This window comes from Oreochromis niloticus, unplaced genomic scaffold (genome assembly GCF_001858045.2).
Source record: "Oreochromis niloticus isolate F11D_XX unplaced genomic scaffold, O_niloticus_UMD_NMBU tig00003224_pilon, whole genome shotgun sequence".
Taxonomy (NCBI): domain Eukaryota; kingdom Metazoa; phylum Chordata; class Actinopteri; order Cichliformes; family Cichlidae; genus Oreochromis; species Oreochromis niloticus.
Genome location: NW_020327817.1, coordinates 77265 through 98002, shown reverse-complemented (window position 1 = coordinate 98002; position 20738 = coordinate 77265). Strand labels below are relative to the sequence as shown.

At 40.8% G+C, this 20738-nt stretch overlaps 1 protein-coding gene across 5 annotated transcripts; it reads right to left on the bottom strand.

Annotated features, from left to right (window-relative positions):
- Positions 1-4743: 4743 nt before the first annotated feature.
- On the bottom strand, positions 4744-18224 carry LOC102079405 (butyrophilin subfamily 2 member A2). Of its 5 annotated transcripts, none has more exons than XM_019355970.2 (5): positions 17949-18218; positions 5954-6280; positions 5131-5409; positions 4891-5021; positions 4744-4795 (listed from the first exon to the last, which is right to left on the bottom strand). In XM_019355970.2, exons 1-4 carry the CDS (start codon positions 18022-18024, stop codon positions 4903-4905), a joined length of 801 nt encoding a protein of 266 aa, XP_019211515.1. In that variant the 5' UTR covers positions 18025-18218; the 3' UTR covers positions 4744-4795; positions 4891-4902. The 5 variants fall into 5 exon arrangements, with proteins under 5 accessions (XP_019211515.1, XP_025760458.1, XP_019211516.1 ...); XM_025904673.1 differs by lacking the exon at positions 17949-18218 and adding an exon at positions 8654-8741; XM_019355971.1 differs by lacking the exon at positions 17949-18218 and adding an exon at positions 8019-8298.
- Between the last annotated feature and the right edge of the window lie 2514 nt (positions 18225-20738).

Below are 20738 nucleotides of genomic sequence, written 5' to 3'. Positions count from 1 at the left end.
ACCAATAAGGATTTAACTGAAACTAGTGATGGGTCCAGCAACACTGACGCACCGACGCATGTATCAAACTCACAGAGCGAAGCCTGTATCGGTGCGTGCGTCGCTTTAAGAAAAAGTCACGTGTCAAACTGTGTTTAAAAGGTACCGCATCCGCATCTGCCAACGGAAAAACAAAAAAAAAAACAAAAAAAAAAAACAAAACACAAAATTACTCTCGCAAAGGTAAAAAAGAAACACACATCTCTCTGTTGCAGCTTTAAGGCAGGGATGACTCCGGGAGTTGCTTTCTCACTGCATGTGCTTTATTTCACAATCAGGTAAATGACAAAACATACAGCAGCTCCTCTTCAACTCCTAGCCCTTTGCTGCGGTGGAAAAAGAACGACTCCACAACCCCTTCAAGGAACATACGTACACAAGAGTTTTCCTGACACACCCATGAGGCGTTCAATGCCATCTTGTAAATATGAGTACTCTGGCAGAATAACAGTTCAAATGAAAAATACACCAGAACAAACAAGCAAAAAAAAGTGTGGGGTACCTTTGAACCAATGAACAAAGCATAACAATTTATACTTTTTAATATAACCCGACCCCATCAATATCTGTATCTCTCACATCTCCATAACAAAATGGAGCCCGAAAGAAAAAGAAAAGTTTCTGCTGTGTGGGATCATTTTGATCTTTTAACTGCAATAAGGTAACTGTTTGTCTTTGTTTCAGTGTAATCTATCAGAACAGGAAAAACAGCAATGTGACTTGCAGTGTAAATTATTTATTTCATTTTATGCAGGTTAAATGTCGCATCTGTTCTGCGGAGCTTCTTACACAAACAAAAGCACCTCCTCAGTGTTTAAGCATTACAGAGTCAAACATGAAAATGAGGAGACAAACACACCGAGAATGAACACAGGTAGGCCTATATTGACACTGAACAGCTTTATCATCATTTTTTTTCTATTAATAAGTGTTTTGTTATTTTGAAATCAAGCATCTAGGAAGACTGTTCAGGGCCAGGCAGCCCTGAATTTTATTATAAAGGAATGCCAACCCCTTAGTATTGTGGAGAGTGTCGGAGAGAAATATTCCAAGATCAGAGGATCCTTTAACGTACAGGGGGAATAGAAAGACATCTTATCCGAACCTTTCCCACCTGGCTTAACAGTTTTTGTGTACCCCAGCTTCATCTGTGCCCTGTGAGCGTGTGTTTTCCAAAGCTGGGGAAATGGTGTCAAATAAACGCAATAGACTGAATGCAAAAACATTGGATAAAGCTATTTTTCTGAATAGAAATTTATAATAAACTCTGAGTCAATTACATTTAAATGGATAAGATTACATTCACAATACTTTCATTTTAATTTTCACTTAATGTCATTCACAATATATTTTAAATATGTCTATAATGTTTGAAATGAAAAAGATATAAAATGATTCCATGGAAAGTACAATACCTTACAGTGTATACACGTCTGACTAGGTCATTGAATCAGTGTCTGTTGTGAGTCTCAAGTAAGTTGCCTGCAATGATATCTAAGGTCCAGCAGGTGTCAGTATGGAGCAAAACAGCAACACTGTGTCGACACAGTATCGATACAGTTTGGAGAATGTGCTGAAACGCTTGACGAGGCCTCATCTACCCATCACTAACTGAAACATTTCAACTACTATATACATACTATATAGCTTCACAACATTTTTACTCAACAAATATCGGTCAAATCAAAATCAAATTGTTTGGACCTGCAGCAGCCAATTAGCGTCAGCTGGTACAAACAGTCAATTAAAAGTTCAAACTCACCAATTCCGTTCTGTTCAGTGCACAACAACACTATGGCGCTGGCTCACAGTTTGTGAAAAAAATGCATTAAAACGGGAAAAGCAAGTGTTTGCCAATACAAACCTGCAACAGCTCTGTCACCTGGCTTGCCTCCACGCATTTGATGGGAGGAAGCCGGGACAGGCTTACTATGACCCACATGCCATCCGATTGGCTGAGCAAAGTCATGTGGTTGGAGTCATGTACTTGTGATGTGTTCAATAGCAGGAAATAAGTGCAGGAAATCACTAAAATCTAGTAAAACAGATTTTACTCTGGGTTACACCCTCCCTCCGTGAATACATGCATGTCCCGTCGCATGATAACACTACACAATATGTACGACTGAAGAATTGGTGGTTGTGGTGGTTAAAGCATCTGACAGACTATGTAACAGAGACTGAACAACTGATATCAATGGATTGCCTAAGTGGGCATACTGTATGAGTGCAGCACAATATGGTGCTGCACTCCCACAATGCACTGCGGTGTTACGTCAACTCCAAAGCCCTATAACGACTGGGCGATCGTGGCTCAAGAGTTTGGAGTCCGCCTTGTAATCGGAAGGTTGCCGGTTCGAGCCCCGGCTCAGACAGTCTCGGTCGTTGTGTCCTTGGGCAAGACACTTCACCTACCGCCTACTGGTGTTGGCCAGAAGGGCCAATGGCACGATATGGCAGCCTCGCTTCTGTCAGTCTGCCCCAGGGCAGCTGTGGCTACAATTGTAGCTTGCCTCCACCAGTGTGTGAATGGGTGGATGACTGGGTATGTAAAGCGCTTTGGGGTCCTTAGGCGGGGCTAGTAAAAGCGCTATACAAATAGAGGCCATTTACCATTTAAATCCCAGTAACGATTAACGCGTTCCTGATTTTGGCATAATAACTAGTTACCACAATATTAACGTAGTTACTGTAACACTTTGCTTCATAACCCGTTAGTCCCAACACTGTAAATGAATCAGTGAAAACAAAACGAGGGAAATCATCTGAGTCTGAAGTTTGTGCTGAGTGTAGGAGACTGCGTCTGAGCTGCAGACACACAAGAGAACAATTTATTTAAACCTCTGATTTTATTTTATTTTTTACATTTTTGATCATCACTATTTTTTCTTTGCTCAGTCAGTGAAAAACACAGAAATGTCGTTGTCTGAACTGTTTGTAGTTACTTTTTTTGACTTTTGGGAGTTAAAAAAAGAAGTGTTATAATGCGTTCTGCCTCAGAGATAAACGTACCTATACACACACACAGTTACAATTTAGGCTTGAAAGATTCACGGGTCAGTCATACGTGGCTTAAGTAAATATTCCAAAAATGTTTTAAGGACAGAAAATGTTCTCTTTTAAAGACTTTAGAAAGAAGAATAAATTTTCAAGAGGATGAAAAAACCTAACATACAAGTCAAGACTTGCTCAGCAACTTCCTCATTAGGAAGGATGTTTCCATCACTGTCCTGCTGCTCTACTTCAGGTTTATGAACAGCAGCAAATAATCTTTAAATCAGAAGGAAACATTTTATACAAAATTTCAAATCTGCACATGAGAAATAAGAGAATGAATAAAAGATGAAGGCCATATTTGTCTTAATTAAATGAAACAGCTCGAGAGTCTGCTGTGTAAATGAATGTTAACATTATCTGACTGCAGATATGAAACGTAGCATTAATAAGGTAATGACAGTGTGAGAGCACAAACATTAAAGTGCACAGCAAAGCTGGACTTTACTGTAGCTTAGTGTTCATTTCCCAGTAACAACAGCCAGTATCAAGTTTCATGTATCATGAGCATCATGGAAGTCACTGCTTCATGTGACAATAAAAAAACATTCATTTCATCATGAGCCATAATTTTAAAATAAATATAAAACAGCAGCATTTCCTTCACGCTGACTCAATATGAGACAAGAGTAAAAGTAAAGATTTCATTTCTCTGACGTATGAATCTGTTGTCCTGAACAGAGAATCTAAGTTTCTTCTGAGTGTCTGATGTGGCGGCTCCGTGTCACCGTTACAAAGATCCTTAGAAGGATCATCACTCTGGTTTCTCTAAGAATCTGCAAACAAGAGATCAAAGTAAATATTACACAAAGGCAACTTTTACATTAACACATACATGTGATAAATGGAGCTCCCAAAAAGCTGAGAATTATCTGCATCTCATTTAAAGCCACTGGACTGTGAGTGAAACTCTTTAACTCGAAAGACTTTAATGTTAACAATGAACCCAGTGAGCAGAAGCAGCTGTGAGGATTATTAATCTGCATCTATAACATGTTCATGTTCAATAAAGAAACACAACAAGTCACACATCACCTGTTAGCAGGAGAAACAACTATCCCTCCTCCTCTGCTCATCCTCCTCAGGGACGCAGGGGGTGGAGTCTATCCCAGCATCCACAGGGCGAGAGGCGGGGTTAACCCAGGACAGATCAGCAGTCACAGGGCCAACACAGAGACAGACAAGCACTCACACTCACACCAGTTAACCTCCTGTTTTAAACACATCACGGCACAATGCAAACTTCCCGAATCTGATACTTTTCATTTTGGTCATTAAAACAACAACAACAGAAAGTGTGAAATAAACAATTAAATGAAATGAAATATCACTTTTGTTTGTTTCTGTAGCAACTCCTATTTTTCCCCGGGTTCACGGATAAAAACCTACAAAACATCAACGGACCAAACTGCAGACAATCAACCCTGAACCTGAACACATCAAATAGTTCCTGCTTTACATTTCAGCACAATCAAACACACAACAGGACAAACTGTTGTGTGTTTGTTCAGTGACAAAGAAATTACATTTAAGGCAACATCACCACTATGGTCAATTTGGAGAAACAAAAAAAATGATAAAAAATTATTGTAAATGCTGTATAGAAAGTCCTTTTCTGAGAAATGAATTGAAGTATATATACCCCCCCCCCCCCCCCCCCCACACACACACACACAGAATAAAAGACCCAACAAAGAGGGAGCTGTGAATAAGAAAATAAAACAAAAATTAATATCTGCGGTACAGTCATGTCGACAGATTACAGAGATGTTGATATAATCCATCTTTCAAACGCACCTTCATGTACGATTACACTGTAAAGTAGAGGAAACACACAGACACAGCTATCAGCACGACCGCAGAGAGAATCCCACAAACAAATGAAACTATGAGCACGATGTCTCCACCGCACGACTCAAACAGCTGGTCTGAAACACACGACACCACCAACATGCACAAAGTGCTGCTTTCAACCCAGAAATAATAATTTAGTCTGTGATCAATGAAAGCACATCCATAAAAACACGGGAATCAAACCTGGAACAAAGATCTCGTCAGCAGCTCGGTGGCCCAGCTCCTCCTGTGTGGCTACACAGTGGAAGAGGCTGCTGTTTGTCCTGGTCACCGTGGTGAGGAGGGTGATGTCATAGCGCTCTCCTGTGTGTGACACCTGCGGCTCCTCAGCAGGAAGGATGTTTCCATCGCTGTCCCTCCACTCTACTCTCAGCGTTGGAGAAGCACCTCTGACCTCACACTTCAGCTGCACCCCGACCTCGCTGATGTTCAGGATCCCAACAAACGGCTTCGGAGCTGCACCTGTGGACACAGCAGCAGGGCGGGTGATTCTCACTCAGTGAAACACGAGTCAGAACAAGAAGCTAAGTAGCTTTAAACTGTCTTCAGTGAAACAGGGAAAAGTTCTGCGTCGTTGGTCTTCCTGCTTCATGACACACACGTCTGCAGTGGGTTACAGGACACAGGACTGTTGAATCTGAGGAATGTAGAACAAGATTTGTTTCTGCTGATTTGTTTTCCTACCAGCCAGCCTGTCTGAACACACCCTGTTCTCATCCCGAGAACAAGCAGAGGCATCAGGAGATAAATATCTGCGATCACTTTCCCCACAAAGTTTGAACCAACACTAACATTACTAAGAGTGGAGCATGATCGACACACTTGATTTCTTTTGTTATTAACAGCAGAAAACACCAAATATTACTGATATCAAATCAGTATAATGTTTTTATATCAGTATTGTGGTAAAAAAGGAATATTTCACCTCTTGTCTGTTATAAAAGTTCACATGTGTTTCGCTTTTTAAACTTGGTCTTTAGTTTGTTTTCAGAAATGAAAGACTCACCAACAACGAGGGTGACGTTAAACGTTTCTGGCTGATGAAATGGAAAATCACAGGTGTAGTCTCCACTGTCGGCCACCTTGGTGTTTCTGATGATGATGGAGGCGTTACCAAACTTCAGCTGGTCTGAAAAGTGTGACACGCGTCCTCTGAAGTGCTCGTCTTGACCTCGCAGGCCGTTATTGTAATGAAGTCCAGCATCGTACACAAACACCTCCCTGTGGTCGTTTTTCCTCCAATCAAAACGCGTTTGTACGAGGCTCTCCTGGGAGCTGAGCGAGCACGGCAAGATGATGTAACTTCCTTCAGATGCCACCACCATCACGGTTCCTAAAGAATGAATCACAGTTTAAACCTCATGTGAACACAACATGAATAATATAGAGCTAAATATAAAATAAGTAGCTCGTAAACACATCATCTCAACTGAAACAAGTTTATAACCGAGTTAGGAAACAGTTTTATTCAGCATTTGAACTCATGACAGATGTGAGTCACATGACCAAATCATTTTAAGGAAGTTAGCATGAGTGTAAAAACCATCAAGCACACAGACTCCTCCTGTGCTCACTCTACCTTCATGTTCGTCAAACCCCAGGTGAAGTGAACAGGTGAGTGTGGGGAGCACACACCCCACAACCAAGAACATAGAAACCAAACATTATCAATCCAGAAAGCATGCATGCCTCCTGCAGCAGCTTTATTAGGGAAACGTTGCTCTTATTAACTTGGACCGTCTTTACCTTCAGAGCTGTTAATGGCGCAGAGTCAACAAGCTAATTTCTCAGAGGTTCTGGTCCATGTTGATGTGTTAGCATCACACAGCTGCTGCAGACTTGTCAGCTTTTCTTATATGATGTGAATCTCCTATTATACCACACCCCAAAGGTGCCTTGCTCAACTGAGATCTGGTGACTGTGGAGGTCATTCGAGTACATTGATCTTATCATCATGTTCAAGAAACCAGTTGGAGATGGTTTAAGCTTCTTTAAGCCTCAAGTGTTGTCCTGTTGGAAGCAGCCATCTGGAGACGGTGCACTGTAGTCATTAATCTATAAACACGGTCAGCAACAAAACTCAAGTAGGCAGCGTGGAGTTGTAATGACGCTGGTACAGAGACCCACACCACCAGCAACCGGAACAATACCAGGAAGGATGGAGCCATGCTTTCTTTTTTTAACCCATATTCTGACCCTCCATCTAAACATGGCAGCAGAAATAAAGTCTCATCACACCAGGCAACGTTTTTCTATTCTGCTGTTTGCTCAGTTTAGCCTCAGCTTCCTGTTCTTTGCTAACAGCGGGCCCCAGTGTGCTCTTCTGCTGCTGCAGCCCATCTTCAAGGTCCAATGTGTGTTCAGAGATGCTCGCCTGCCCACTTTGGTTGTAACGAGAGGTTACAGTTGCCTTCCTCGCCATTCTTCTCTGACATCATGAAGGCATTTCACCCAGAGAACTGCAGTTTTAATGCATGCTCAATTATTCAGGTAAGTAAATCCGAAAAAGTTGATTCTGTTCATCTGACCTCCCAGCCCATTGTTCCTTCAGTGGGCTGGTTTCACTCCTTATGCAAATCTACCATTGATAAGATTGGGGAAACCTGCAGTCAGCTGAGACTGAAGAAGTCACCTGGATGATGACGAAACGTTTCTCCCACTGAAAATGTCCAGATGAACAGAAACAACCTTTTGGAAGCTCATGGGACAGTTTCTCTTTTTCGAATGATTCTCGGTAAACCCCACAGATGTTTGTTTGTTCCTTTAATCCCACCAAATTTATTTTCTTTTTTTCATAACAAATAAAGCCTTTTGATTTTAAAAAGGGAATATAAAACAGACAAACTAAGACTCATCCTTCTCTCTGAAGTGAGCATTTATCATATGTGACTATTAATATATATTTTATTAATATTTATATTGTAATAGCAAATGGGGCAGGCAGGTTCTGTCTTTGACTGCAGGTGAGTTTAAACAGTTGCTGTGAAGCTCTGAGTTTGTTCACTTTATAAAGGAGATCAGAACACACTCTCAGCGAGACGCTATGATCACAGTTACTGATGATTTCTTACTGTTTTCATGTCCTGCTGTTACCGCAGACACCGTCAGAGCGAAGAGGCTCAGAGATAAAAGCTCCGATAAAAAACATGTTGCTGAATAAAGTCTGTTCCTCCCTGCGATCCAAACAGCAGCTGCTGAAATCTCTAAAAGTGAGTGAGCACTTCCTGCAAATCCCAAAAAAATGTAATCCAAAAAAATCCCAGGAGTTCACGAGTCTTTGAGTCCAGTGTGACACCGGCTGGAGCAGGAATAGGAGCAGCTCTTCCCTGGTATGTGTGTGTGTGTGTGTGTGTGTGTCTGAAACTCTGCCTCAACAGACTGGAGAGAAAAATATGCAGTGCAGACCATCGTCACACATTGAGTCAACCTTTCGTTACTTCAGATTTTTCATGCGTGCATCAAGTCATAGCTGTTAGTAATAATATTCCATCCTGTCCTTTGTCAGTCGAGCTGGTTGGATGACAGAGGAACATGTAAAACCGCCTGTTTCCAGAGAAGTGCAGTTCACTGAAACAAAACAGCATCACATTTCCAAGAAGTTCACTGTGGGCATGTCATATTTAAACATGCGCGGGCCCGTTGCAAAAATTAATGCTGGTCGCCGCCCAATAAACACAGAAAGCATGAGTCCAGAGAAGATCTTTACCTGCACAGGTTCTGGTCAGAGTCCACCTCCGGTCCTCATCCTTCCAAAACCACAAACAAAAACCTCAAATATCTCAAATATCTGACCAGCATGTGGACAGCTCTGTGAAAGCTGCTTAAACATGATTGTGTTACTGTTACATTCACACAGCAGCCTGACGCTGTTATGATCAAAGTCATTATTTAAACTCAGCTGAATAAAATCAAGGATGATTTTGAGGTAATGAAGAACTCAAGCTCCACGTGTCTCCCACACCGAGACTTTAGGCTTTTCTTTTTTAGGCATTTCAACGTACTCTTACTTTGAAAGTTCAGTGGATTATTCTACAACCTGTTTACAGGTTGTTGTTGTTGTTTAAAAAAAAATTTCATTTAGAAAAAAAACGCATTATTTATTGTTTAATTGTCATGAATTTAAGAAAAGCAAATGAAAAACCACAAAAAAGCTTGTAATTGTCTGTCGAAGCAAAATCTTTAATGAGATCTTTTCGTTTCTGTGTGCTATGCTCGGTGCAGCCCTGTCATCAAAACTTAATAAGTTTTGCATTTGATTTATTTTAAACTCCTGACCATTAACGTAAAGAGTGTCAGCTTCAAAGTAAACACTCCTGCAGTTTAAGAAAAACTTACTATTCATTTAAGCAATTTTTGAATTATACATTTTTCTCGGTATTTATTTATAGCCGAGTAGCTCAGGCCCTTCCTTGGTCTTGGTTTGCTCTCACATCAGGGTCTGGACTGCAGTTAGAGCTGATCTGCAGCTCTGCTGAGCGCTGAAGGTAGAGAACTGATTCATGTTCAAAAACATGAGGGAAAAACTGTAGTAAGAGTTATTTGCCTCCAGGGCTTTACAGCAGAGATGATTTCTGAGAGAACTCTTTAAAATAACTTTTTTTGTTAATTCCTGTGATTAAAAATAGTTTTAAAGCTTCAAAAATGAAGTAAAGATATAAACAGAAAGTGAAGAGACAACTGAGCGAAACCAGGGCCTCCCTGCACGTTTATGTAATACCAACATTTACCACAATGAGCAATGCCATTACTTTGAGCAATGACTCAAAGTAACCTTTATGCAACCAGGAATGTAATTAAGACGCTTGATTTGGCTGTTGTCATTATTTTTACATTTTGTTTTTGATTTGTTTGCTTGTTTGTTTGTTTTTAAATATTGGAAGCGTGAGCAAAGATGAAGGAAATAAGGTAGGATAAAATAAAATGTGAAAACAACAAGTCAACACACTGAGAGGAAATAGCAATAGTAAAGACCACAAAGCCAAGAACACCAGATGTCTCTGTTTTTTCTGAGAAACAATGAAAGTCTGCACCAGTGTCTAAAGTCACCACGGAGATCAAGTATAAGCCAACAAGCACATCCCCGCCCCACAGACGTAGTAAGGGCACCCAGAGAGAAGGGCCTCGAACACCGCAGAAGCCGCGGGACAGCGAACAGACCTGAAGGCCAGGCAGGGCACCAGCCAGCACAACCCAGGCACCATGGCCCACCCCCAAAGGCGCAGGATACCCGAGCCCCAGACTCCCGGACCCCCACCAATCCTGGAGGGAAGAGGCACCCACCACAAACCAGAGAGCCAGGTGAAGGGACAGGACAGCCCGCAAGGCGGACCGCAGGACACAGGCCAGCACAACTCACAGAGAGAAGGAGACTTCAAGTCTTTCTAATGGAACTGTAAAGGCTGCATTTAATTCATTAGCTCATTGCTGTTTGCTGCATGCTGGAGTTTTGGACACTAGAGGGCGCCAATACACTGAGAATGAAACCAAAAAAAGCACTGCATTTAATATTCATAAATTCATTGAGTGATGTGCAGAAGTCTGGGCAAAATCAAACTCTAAATAAAGCAAACAAAGCAACATTTAGTCAGCCTGTGATGTAGAGTTTAGATGTTTTACAGCTGAATGCAGGATGAAAGATGGAATAATATTTAGCATTTAAGAACAGACGCTAAAAAAAGCTGACACAGCTCTTTGTTATAACAGAAACATCATCAACAAGAATGAAAACTAACTTTAAAAAAGAAAAAACAAAGTTTAGAAAAGGTTTTATTTTTAAGTTGAGACAATTTTTCATGTTTTTTCATGATCATGAAGGGACGAGTTGTCCCACAAGAAAGGTTATTCATTCATTTCACCAACAAAAAAGAGAAAACTAATGTTTAAAAGTCATGAGCATCAAGCCTCCACAGAGTGGAAGCTAAAGTATCAGCACAGACTAAATAACAGTAAAAAAACAGGGGCGTTGCTCATCCTTGGACCACATCAAGCTTGCATGTGGAGCTCTGAGTGTCTGTTTCACTGTAAAGAGATAAAACTGGAGCTGACGTGATCCTGGATCAGGACGACACCCATGGAAGCACAAAGATCTCTGGCACAACTTCACTTATTACTCAAGGTGCAGGAAGAAGAGCGATAGCCTAAAGAAGGTGAAGCTCGAGCAGCATTGTGGGAACAAGAACGACTGAATTACTCAGTCAACATGTTTTTGCTCGTGGCCTTCATCAGGAAAACACTGGGCAGAGGATGGGAGGTGGGAGGGGGAATGATGATGATGAGGAGGTCGCTAACACGTGTTTTGAAAAGAAGGTTGTACATCACACAGCAGAGGTACATTTTGCACTTTACACAGCCACAGTTAGTTACTGTATATGTGCACATATGTAAACATGGCTCTGTGAATATGGACCTTTAGGAGGGGAGCTCCTGTCGTTGTATCAGACATTAAATTTAAAGGATCTTGAGCAGTTTATATGGTGACAGAATTTTAAAAAGGCGATTCAACATAGACCGAGACATGTCTATAAACAGCACAACGTTCATGTCTTCAAATATGGTTTGTTTGTTTGTTTCGTTGATTTGAGATGGGACGACCTGTGAAACGATCTTCTGTGTGACTAATGACTGAGACTGTCTGCAGACATGAAACATACAATACTAATAATAATGAGAGCAGTAGCTCTGGGAGCACAAACACTAAAAACATTCACAGACGTCCTGTAACAGGACCGAACAGAATTAAAACCAGCTGCACTTTTGCATGCTTCACAGTTCACTTCCTGATAACAACATGTCAAATGCAGTGTCAGTTTTCACATTTCATGATCATCATAGAAAGCACTGCTTCCCAATGCAATTAAAAAAGATGGCATAAATTAAAGCAAGAGTATTTCCTTCCCTGCAATAAGCTGGATCAACATAAAGACAAAAGAAACGCAGGATTTCAGTTCACTGAATCTGTTTCCCTCAGTAACTTTCTTCTGCAGCCTGGAGGCCTGGAGTCTGCTGTAAATCAGCTTTCACAGAAACATCGTGTCTCTGGTTTCACTGAGAAGCTGCAAAGAGGAAATAAAAGTCCTTATTACATAAAGTCTGCTTTTAAAATCACACACATACACGTGAAGAATGCTGGTCCTGTAGAGATGAGAATTTTTATTACGTTAAAACAACAAAATACGATAAATTCTGTTGGTCAGAATAAAAACATGTTATCATGAATACATCTGTACTTCAAACAGGAACTCTGCACACTGTTCCCTCACCGTTCCCTCTCTGTTCCCTCACCGTTCCCTCATCTGATACTTTTTGGACATTAAAAAACAAAATAAACAAACTCAATGTGACTTTTGTTTCACAGCTTGAGGTCAGCTTTTCTTTCTTTGGTTATTTATTCATTCATGTCTCTATTATTTGTTACTGCATCATTCTTGACGAGGTCCACAGGTGTGGATATGTTCAAACTTACCTTTAAAGGCGAGTTACGCTGTGGTGTAGATGAAACACACACAGAGACACAAAACGACGAGCGCAGAAAGAATCCCAGAAACAAATGAAATGAGCACGGTGTCTCCACGGCAGGACTCAAACAGCTGGTCTGAAACACATGACACAATCCAGCTGTTACAATAAAGGTCAGGTTTGTTTCAACCCACATCAATGAAAAAATACAAACACGCCCGTGAAAAAGTTTTTTTCCCTCCCTGATGTTTTATTTTTATAAGCCAAGTAAACAGAAAATGTGAGTTTTTCTTAAACTGATGTTTTTATTTATTAAAGGAACAAAAACGTCCTACCCTGACCTTTAACCTGTGTGAAAAAAGGAATTTCCCCCAAACCTAACAGCTGCTTGTATTTCCCTCTGCAGCGCTCAGGCGTCTGTGATAACTGATGAAGAGTGTGTCACTTCAGTGTGGAGGGTTTTCTGGTCTGTTCTCCTAAACTGCAGCCTGTTGTTCTGGGATCTTTATTGACCTCCTGGATGAGCCACTGATGTGGTGTTAGAGTAACTTTGGAAGATCGGCTACTCCTGGGAACATTCACCACTTTTCCAACTTCTGTCCGTTTGTAGATAATGACTCTCTTTGTGTGAGCCACAAAGCTTTAAACATGGGTTTGTACCCAAACACCACTGATAGATGTCACTGACTTTGTTTCTCAGCTTCACTTTCATTTGTGGCGTGCTTTGTCAGATCTTTTGGTCTAATTCACTTTGTCAGAAATGTTCTTTGTCTGTTCAGGAGATTTTTTTTTAATCATTTCAGCTCTGGCAGCAATCATGCTTAAAATAGGAAAATTAAACTCAGCTTTCCAAAAAGATTTGCTTAATCACAGTGTGTGTCTGTGTTTGGATAAATAATCTAAAAACTGCATTTTGTGTATACTTTATTATACTTTGTTATTTATATTTGTTCGATGATCTGAAACATGTAAATGTGATAAATATGCAAAAACCAAAGAAATCAGGAAGGAGGATAAAAACTTTTTGTTTAAAACACACAAACATCAGCATCACAGACTGAAACATGACGAGTGGGAATCAAACCTGGAACAAAGATCTCGTCAGTAGCTCGGTGGCTGAGCTCCTCCTGCGTGGCTACGCAGTGGAAGTGGTTTATGTTTGTCCTGGTCACCGTGGTGAGGAGGGTGATGTCATAGCGCTCTCCTCTGTGTGACACCTGTGGCTCCTCAGCAGGAAGGATGTTCCCATCGCTGTCCCTCCACTCTACTCTCAGCTTTGGAGAAGCACCTCTGACCTCACACTTCAGCTGCACCCCGACCTCGCTGATGTTCAGGATCCCAACAAACGGCTTCGGAGCTGCACCTGTGAACACAGCAGGACAAAGTGGACACTCTTAACTGTTTTAGGTTTAAATAACTTCTTAGGATGATTGCAGAAATGAAAGACTCACCAACAACGAGGGTGATGTTAAATGTTTCTCTGTCAGGCTGATGAAATGGAAAATCACAGGTATAGTCTCCACTGTCGACCACCTTGGTGTTTCTGATGATGATGGAGGCGTTACCAAACTTCAGCTGGTCTGAAAAGTGTGACACGCGTCCTCTGAAGTGCTCGTCTTGACCTGAACGTCTGTTATTATGATGGAGGCCGGCGTCGTACACAAACACCTCCCTCTCGTCGTCTTTCTTCCAGTCAAAGCGTGTTCGTACGAGGCTCTCCTGGGAGCTGAGCGAGCACGGTAAGATGATGTAGTTTCCTTCAGATACAACCACCACGACAGTTCCTCGCCCTGAAGAATGAAACATATTAAATCATTATGTTTAAACACAGAACAACACATAACATGTAGATAATTCAGAGATAAGTATTAAAACAAACAGCTCATCACAGTGTTTCTGCAGTTCTCACAGCAGAAACACATTCCTCCTCCACATCACACACACTCATATTGTTCCTGCACAGGCTTTACTGCTAAAGACATCTGATAGTGTGTTGATCCACTCATCTGATTCTCACAGAGCATCAGAACAGTTTGTTCTTTTTTTCAGTCAGAACCATCTTTTGCTAACAAAATGTGTCACTTTGATGATGAGTTTATGTCTGTGTCTTAACTGTTTGCAAAATTTGGACTTTGCTGTCATGCAGCAGGCAAGTCAATCAAGAAAAACTGTAAATTCAATAAAAAATTGTCAACATGAATTCTTTCGATGCTTTGTTTATTGCTCGGATCTGTAGCGAGTGTTTAATCCGTATTTGTGCCTAAAATCAGACCTGCAAACATATTTTTGAGCAGCATGTCAGAAAAAGGTCTGACAACATCAAACCCAAACAGCCTCCACTTATAAACACTGATAAGAGCAGCAGCAGTGATGATGAGGCTGTGATAGTTTAACGTGGAATTTACACACAGTGAAGACCGAGACGAAGAGCTCAGGCTGATTTAAAGATAACGTGTTTCTAACACAGCAGCTGTTCTGTGATCAACATTAAAACCTTTAAAGTCCTTCATCAAAGCTCCTGATCAACAAACTCTGACATGCAGAAAAGCAAACTTTGTGGCTGCTCCATCCACCGCTGTTTGTTTTACACAGATCTGCAGATGAACTGTTACCTTAGTCTGAGACATGTTTAAATTATGCAGCTTGCTGACGGCAGCCGTCCTGTTTCACATGGAGGTGAACAGGGGTGAGTCTAAAGGGGGGCATTCAATTCAATTCAATTCAATTCAATTTTATTTATATAGAGCCAAATCACAACAAAAGTCGCCTCAAGGCGCTTCATAGGTACAGAGAAAAACCCAACAATCATATGACCCCCTGTGAGCAAGCACTTTGGCGACAGTGGGAAGGAAAAACTCCCTTTTAACAGGAAGAAACCTCCGGCAGAACCAGGCTCAGGGAGGGGCGGGGCCATCTGCTGTGATTGGTTGGGGTAAGAGAAGGAAAACAGGATGAAAGACATGAGGCATGAGGTGTACTAGACCATATTTGTCTTTCGTACCATTTTTCAGATTAAAAGTGAAATTACTTCAAATATTTTATTGATCAAACTGCATGAATATTTAAAAATATAAAATAAAAGTTTGTTTTTAAAAGCCAGTAAAAATGTACATGGACGACTCTGAGCCACTGACCAGGGTTGTTAAATTGGATACTGAAATATTATTATAAATTAATACTACTTGACTCCTCTTAATGTCAGGAAGCTTTCTAAGAAGAGTCAAGCTACATTTTTTGTGCCTTAGTTCAGATTGAAGATATATTATTTTATTTTGCTTTGACCTTTGACTGTACCTGAGATCATTTATATATTTTTGCATTTAAGAAAATGTTTTCTATTTTAATACACAGATGTTGTATCAAGTTAAACTATAAACATTTCTAAATTTCTAAACTGTAAACCAATGAGCAGTTTGTTCTGCTGTGTTTTTACTTTTTGAATATTTATTATTGCTCATTAATAAGACAAAAATATTCCTTGTCTGATTACTCGATAGATCTCTCGATTACTAGAATCATCGATGGTGGCAGCCCTACACACAAGCATATACCATATATACACACATATGCTTTCATCGACCCCTTTATTAGGTACACCTTACATGTACTGGGTAGGACCCCCTTTACCTTCAGAGGTTGCTTTAATTCTTTTTGCTTCAACAAGATGCTTTTTAGTCCAGAGTGACATCATCACACAGCTGTTGCATCCATGATGAGAGCTTCTGTTCCAGCACACCCGAAGGTGCTCTGCTGGACTGAGGTCTGGTGACTGTGCGGGTCACTGGAGTACAGTGTTTTTCCCAGTCTTCTGTTGTCCAGTTTTGGAAAGTTTCCGGTTCTTATCTCACAGGAGGGGCACCTGGTTGGTCTTCTGCTGCTGTAGCCCATCTGCTTTAAAGTTCATAGATGCTCTTCTGCATCTCTTGTTTGTAATGAGAGGTTATTTGTGTTACTGTTGCCTTCAGCTCAAAATGATCTGCCCATTCTCCTCTGGCACCAACAAAGCATTTTCACCCAGAGAACTGCTGCTCGCTGGATATTTCCTGTATTTTGGACCATTGTCTGTCAACCCTACAGATGACTGTGTGGGAAAATCCCAGCAGATCAGAATTATAAATATATGAGAAATATACAGCTTTCACCACCATCGAAACCTTTCCAGAGTTTGGAAGGAGTTCTGCACAAGCCAGGTGTACCTAATAAAGTGGTAGGTGAATATATATATATATACATATATACATATATAAATATAGCATATGCTTGTGTGTAATTACAGTGCCATGTCAGGCACCTGTGACACAAGAGTGAGAGTCTGTGTTTCTATTTTTTGCAGCTACACCTCTTCTGAGAACGCGTCAGCAACACTTTAATAATAATAATCTCTCACTATTAAGTATCATTAAGTATCATTAAGCATCATTAAGCATCATTAAGTATCATTAAGCTATTAGTAAGGTATTAGAAAGTGCTTAATTCATCATTCATCAAGTCATCTATAAATCATTACTCCTCCTTAGTGTGTCACCTCTAATTACAGATATGATTATTCATCTGTTGGTAACGATCATAGTCAGAAAAAAATCTGTGTTCATAAATGACATGCTACAAAGGAGTATGCTGTATAAACAATGAATGACCTTAATGATGTTTAATAGTGTGACTTTATTATAAACGTGTTTATGTTGTTTTGTTCTGAGAGGCAGTTTCAGCACCAACACTGACAGCTGCGCTCTGTCATACACAGAAGTTTGAAGTGATTTGACTGAAAGCACAAATGTGATGCTGGAAAGTATCCAGGAAAGTGATGGATCAGGATCTGTTTCTAATGAGACGTTCATTCAATTCAATTCAATTTTATTTATATAAAATCACAACAACAGTCACCTCGAGGGGCTTTATATTGTAAGGTAGACACTACAACATTAACAGTAGCAAAAATCTGCAGCAGTGTGTGGAACAATGAGAAAGGCTAATGTGATTTGAGAATTGAGAGTGACTTTTCTGCTATGAACAGCTGAACAGTGTACCTAATAAAGTGACCAGTGAGTCACTTTATTAGGTACATTATATACTTCAGATTAAAGTTTGAATTATTTTCTTATGTTTTTTTAAACCCACCAATCTTGACAGAAGGACATGAAATAAATGTAAATAATCCCGTCACATCTTTGGGAACGATCACAGAATCAAGTTTTTATAGAAAACCTTCATCATATCACAACGTCTAATGTTATAAACAAACCAAATTTCAAAAACAATAAAGAGAGCTCATAGATGCAAAACTATGTCTGGTGTCTTCAACTGTAGGTGAGTTCTTTCACTTGGTCAGTTCACATCTGGAGCAGCTGGATCCACAAACTGCTGTGAGAGCAGGCATGCTGCCCGTTCACAGCACGCCATCACATTTTAATTACATGAATGGGAGACAATAGTCTGGATTCAAGGTATTGAAGACATGTACAGCTGGTATAAATTATAAAGGAGATCAGAGCACAGTATCAGGGAGACTCTGTGAGAAATGATCAGAGTTATTGATGATTTCTTACCGTTTTCATGTCCTGCTGTTACTGCAGACATCATCAGAGGAAAGACGCGCAAAGATAAAAGCTCCGATAAAATCATGATGGTGAATAAAGTCTGTTCCTCGCTGTGATCCGAACGGCAGCAGCTGGTCAGGAGGTGAAATCTCTGCAGTTAAAGCACCAAATAAAGTCAGAGCAGTTCCTGCAAACCGGAAATCAAAACCTGAGATCTCAGAAGGCTCGCACACCGAGATGGTCGGACACAGACTGCAGCAGGAACAAACTAGTCTTCCCTGCCGGTGTGTGTGTGTGTGTGTGTGCATATGCGTGTGTGTGTGTATGTGGGTGGGTGTGTGCATGTGTGTGTGGGTGTGTGTGTGTGCGAGAGACACCAAACTCTGGAAGTAGAAACAGCGCAGACTCACTCAGCAAGTATTCACATGCACATTAAAACTTTCATCACTTGTAATTTTCTGTGAAATCACAGCTCTCAGTAACACGATTGTGTCCTTTTTCTCTTGAATAGGTTAAACTTTCAAAGAACTGCAGTTCACTGGTAAAACAAAGCAGCTGCGCCACATTTCCCAGAATCCTGGGTCCGGTCCTGTTTCAGGCTCACGGCCATAAGTAGATAAATCCCAATGAGTGCAAACACAGACACACACAGAGAGGCAGACTCAGACTACATCTGCTGATGTTTGATGGTTGAAACAGGAGAGACAGCAGTGATGGAGCTCTGTACGAGCTGCCAACCAGTCCTGGCTGCTGTTAAGAGTGTGTGTCATTATATTTATAACTTACAACATAACAGGGGACAAGATGCCAACAAAGTAAATGTGAAGCAACACTGTGTTTGTGAGGGGCACTGATTTCATGTCTAACTAAATATGATAAACTGTGCATGTCATGAGATTAACATTTAGCACATAGAGGAGAAATATAAATTACAGTAATGATAAAAGGAGGCTTAGTTTTTGTCTTATGGTCTCATAATCTTTAAATACTTTTATTTTAATCTTATTTCAGTCTCTTTTCTCTCTGGTAACAGTTTCTGAGTCTCGGTTTGGGTCTGTTCATAGACAAGCATGGCTCTTAGAGTATTATCTGACAGTTTTAGCTATTTTAATCCAATTATGCCTCACACTCTGTGTCACACACCAAATCCCCCACCCCGTCCAAAACTGAAAACCTACTCCAGTAAAAAAGACAAAAGCTCCCAGAATGCAATGCCATTTCATTTCCATCATATTTAATAACATCAAAATTCTGTGCAGTCCCTGATAAATAAGGACATGTGGTAATCCTGGTTCACAGTGATGGAAGCTCAACTTCTTTTCTCTTGCTCCTCATGAAGCTCTTTAATGACTAATGACTTTATTCCACCTTGATTTTTATTTTACCCACAGTTAGATTCATTAGCCTCCAGGGTGGGTCTCATACGCTCAGGAACCCCTCAATGGGGTTCCTGTGATCTCCTCTAGGGGTTAAAAACCTGGGACTCGGGATAAAATGAAACAGCTTGATGAACCCAAAGGAGTCCAGTGCCCTTCATGTCAAACTCTTGTGACTTGAACTGAGCGTACACAGACAGTCAGAGCTGTTATAACCCAGATAAACTCAGGATAAAGGATGGACGTCAGTCGCTGATTAGGAAAACCCAGACCAGAACAAAGGAGAGGGAAAAAATGAAGCTGGGATCAGATGCAGCTTTATTTTCTGGTCTTTTCTAAGTGTTTGTGTTGAACTTTGGTCCTTGTGGCTGTTTTTGGCCAGTGAACACACTTTTGCACTTGGGGTCACTGTTACAGCCCACTCTAATCAGAGAGGGGTCCACAGTGAATGGATATGCTGTAAGCATGGTTAATGTTGAAGCATTACAGGGTGTGGTTTGTGTTTGAGTAACTCTTGACCTGTGTTAGTTCTGGGCATGATCAGATCTAAATGTTGTGTTGCACTGTTACACGTGTTTAGATGAGCAGAGTTCTTGGCACTGACAGGATGAATTTCCACAAACAACTTCTTCCTTTCCTGCTCGACCAGCACACTGTCCACAGATGATGACATGGATTCACACGTCCGTGAATCAGTGCTGTCACTGCTGTTAGTGCAACACGTGAGGACTTAATCTGACTGATTACACACCAAGCTGTAGATCTGAATAATTAAATCTGTAAATCTGTGAACAACTGTTCACCTGACTGAGCGATCGCTGAGCTTATATCATGGGGAGACACTCATCATCTGTCTGTCCACAGCTCACAAGCATCACTCCTCTTATGATCAGTGTGTTTAATCAAACATGCACTGATCACCTGAGGGGTCCAAACAGTGCTCGAGGTCACGGTCAGATTTAGTGACCTCTGTTATCTCACACAGGCAGCAGGTCTTCAGTACACCAGTGCCTGATGTTACAGACCTGTTTGTATCTGGGGTTTGTCCTCGATGATCTCCCAGAGACTCACGATTAAATTCAGGTCCAGACTCTGGGTTAGCTATTTTATTATTATTACCATCATCACCATTATTTCAGTGTCATCATTGTGAAGTTAGGGTTGTAGTCGTTATGTGGTGTTAAAAATCTCTTTTTATAAAATGTGTGAAAATCTTTAGTCAAGCGACGATGAGACCCTTAAAAAAACAGATTCCCGTCCTGCTCTCTTTCATCTTATGAGGATTTTCAGTGAGTTCATTAGTGTCAGTATTGACTTTCACTGCTGGAAAATCAAACCTCGCAGTTAGTGAGAGGATCATCTCTTCAACCATAACAGCCATCGAGGCAGCAAAAAGGTTCAAGGGTTGTTGTCCCTTTAAATT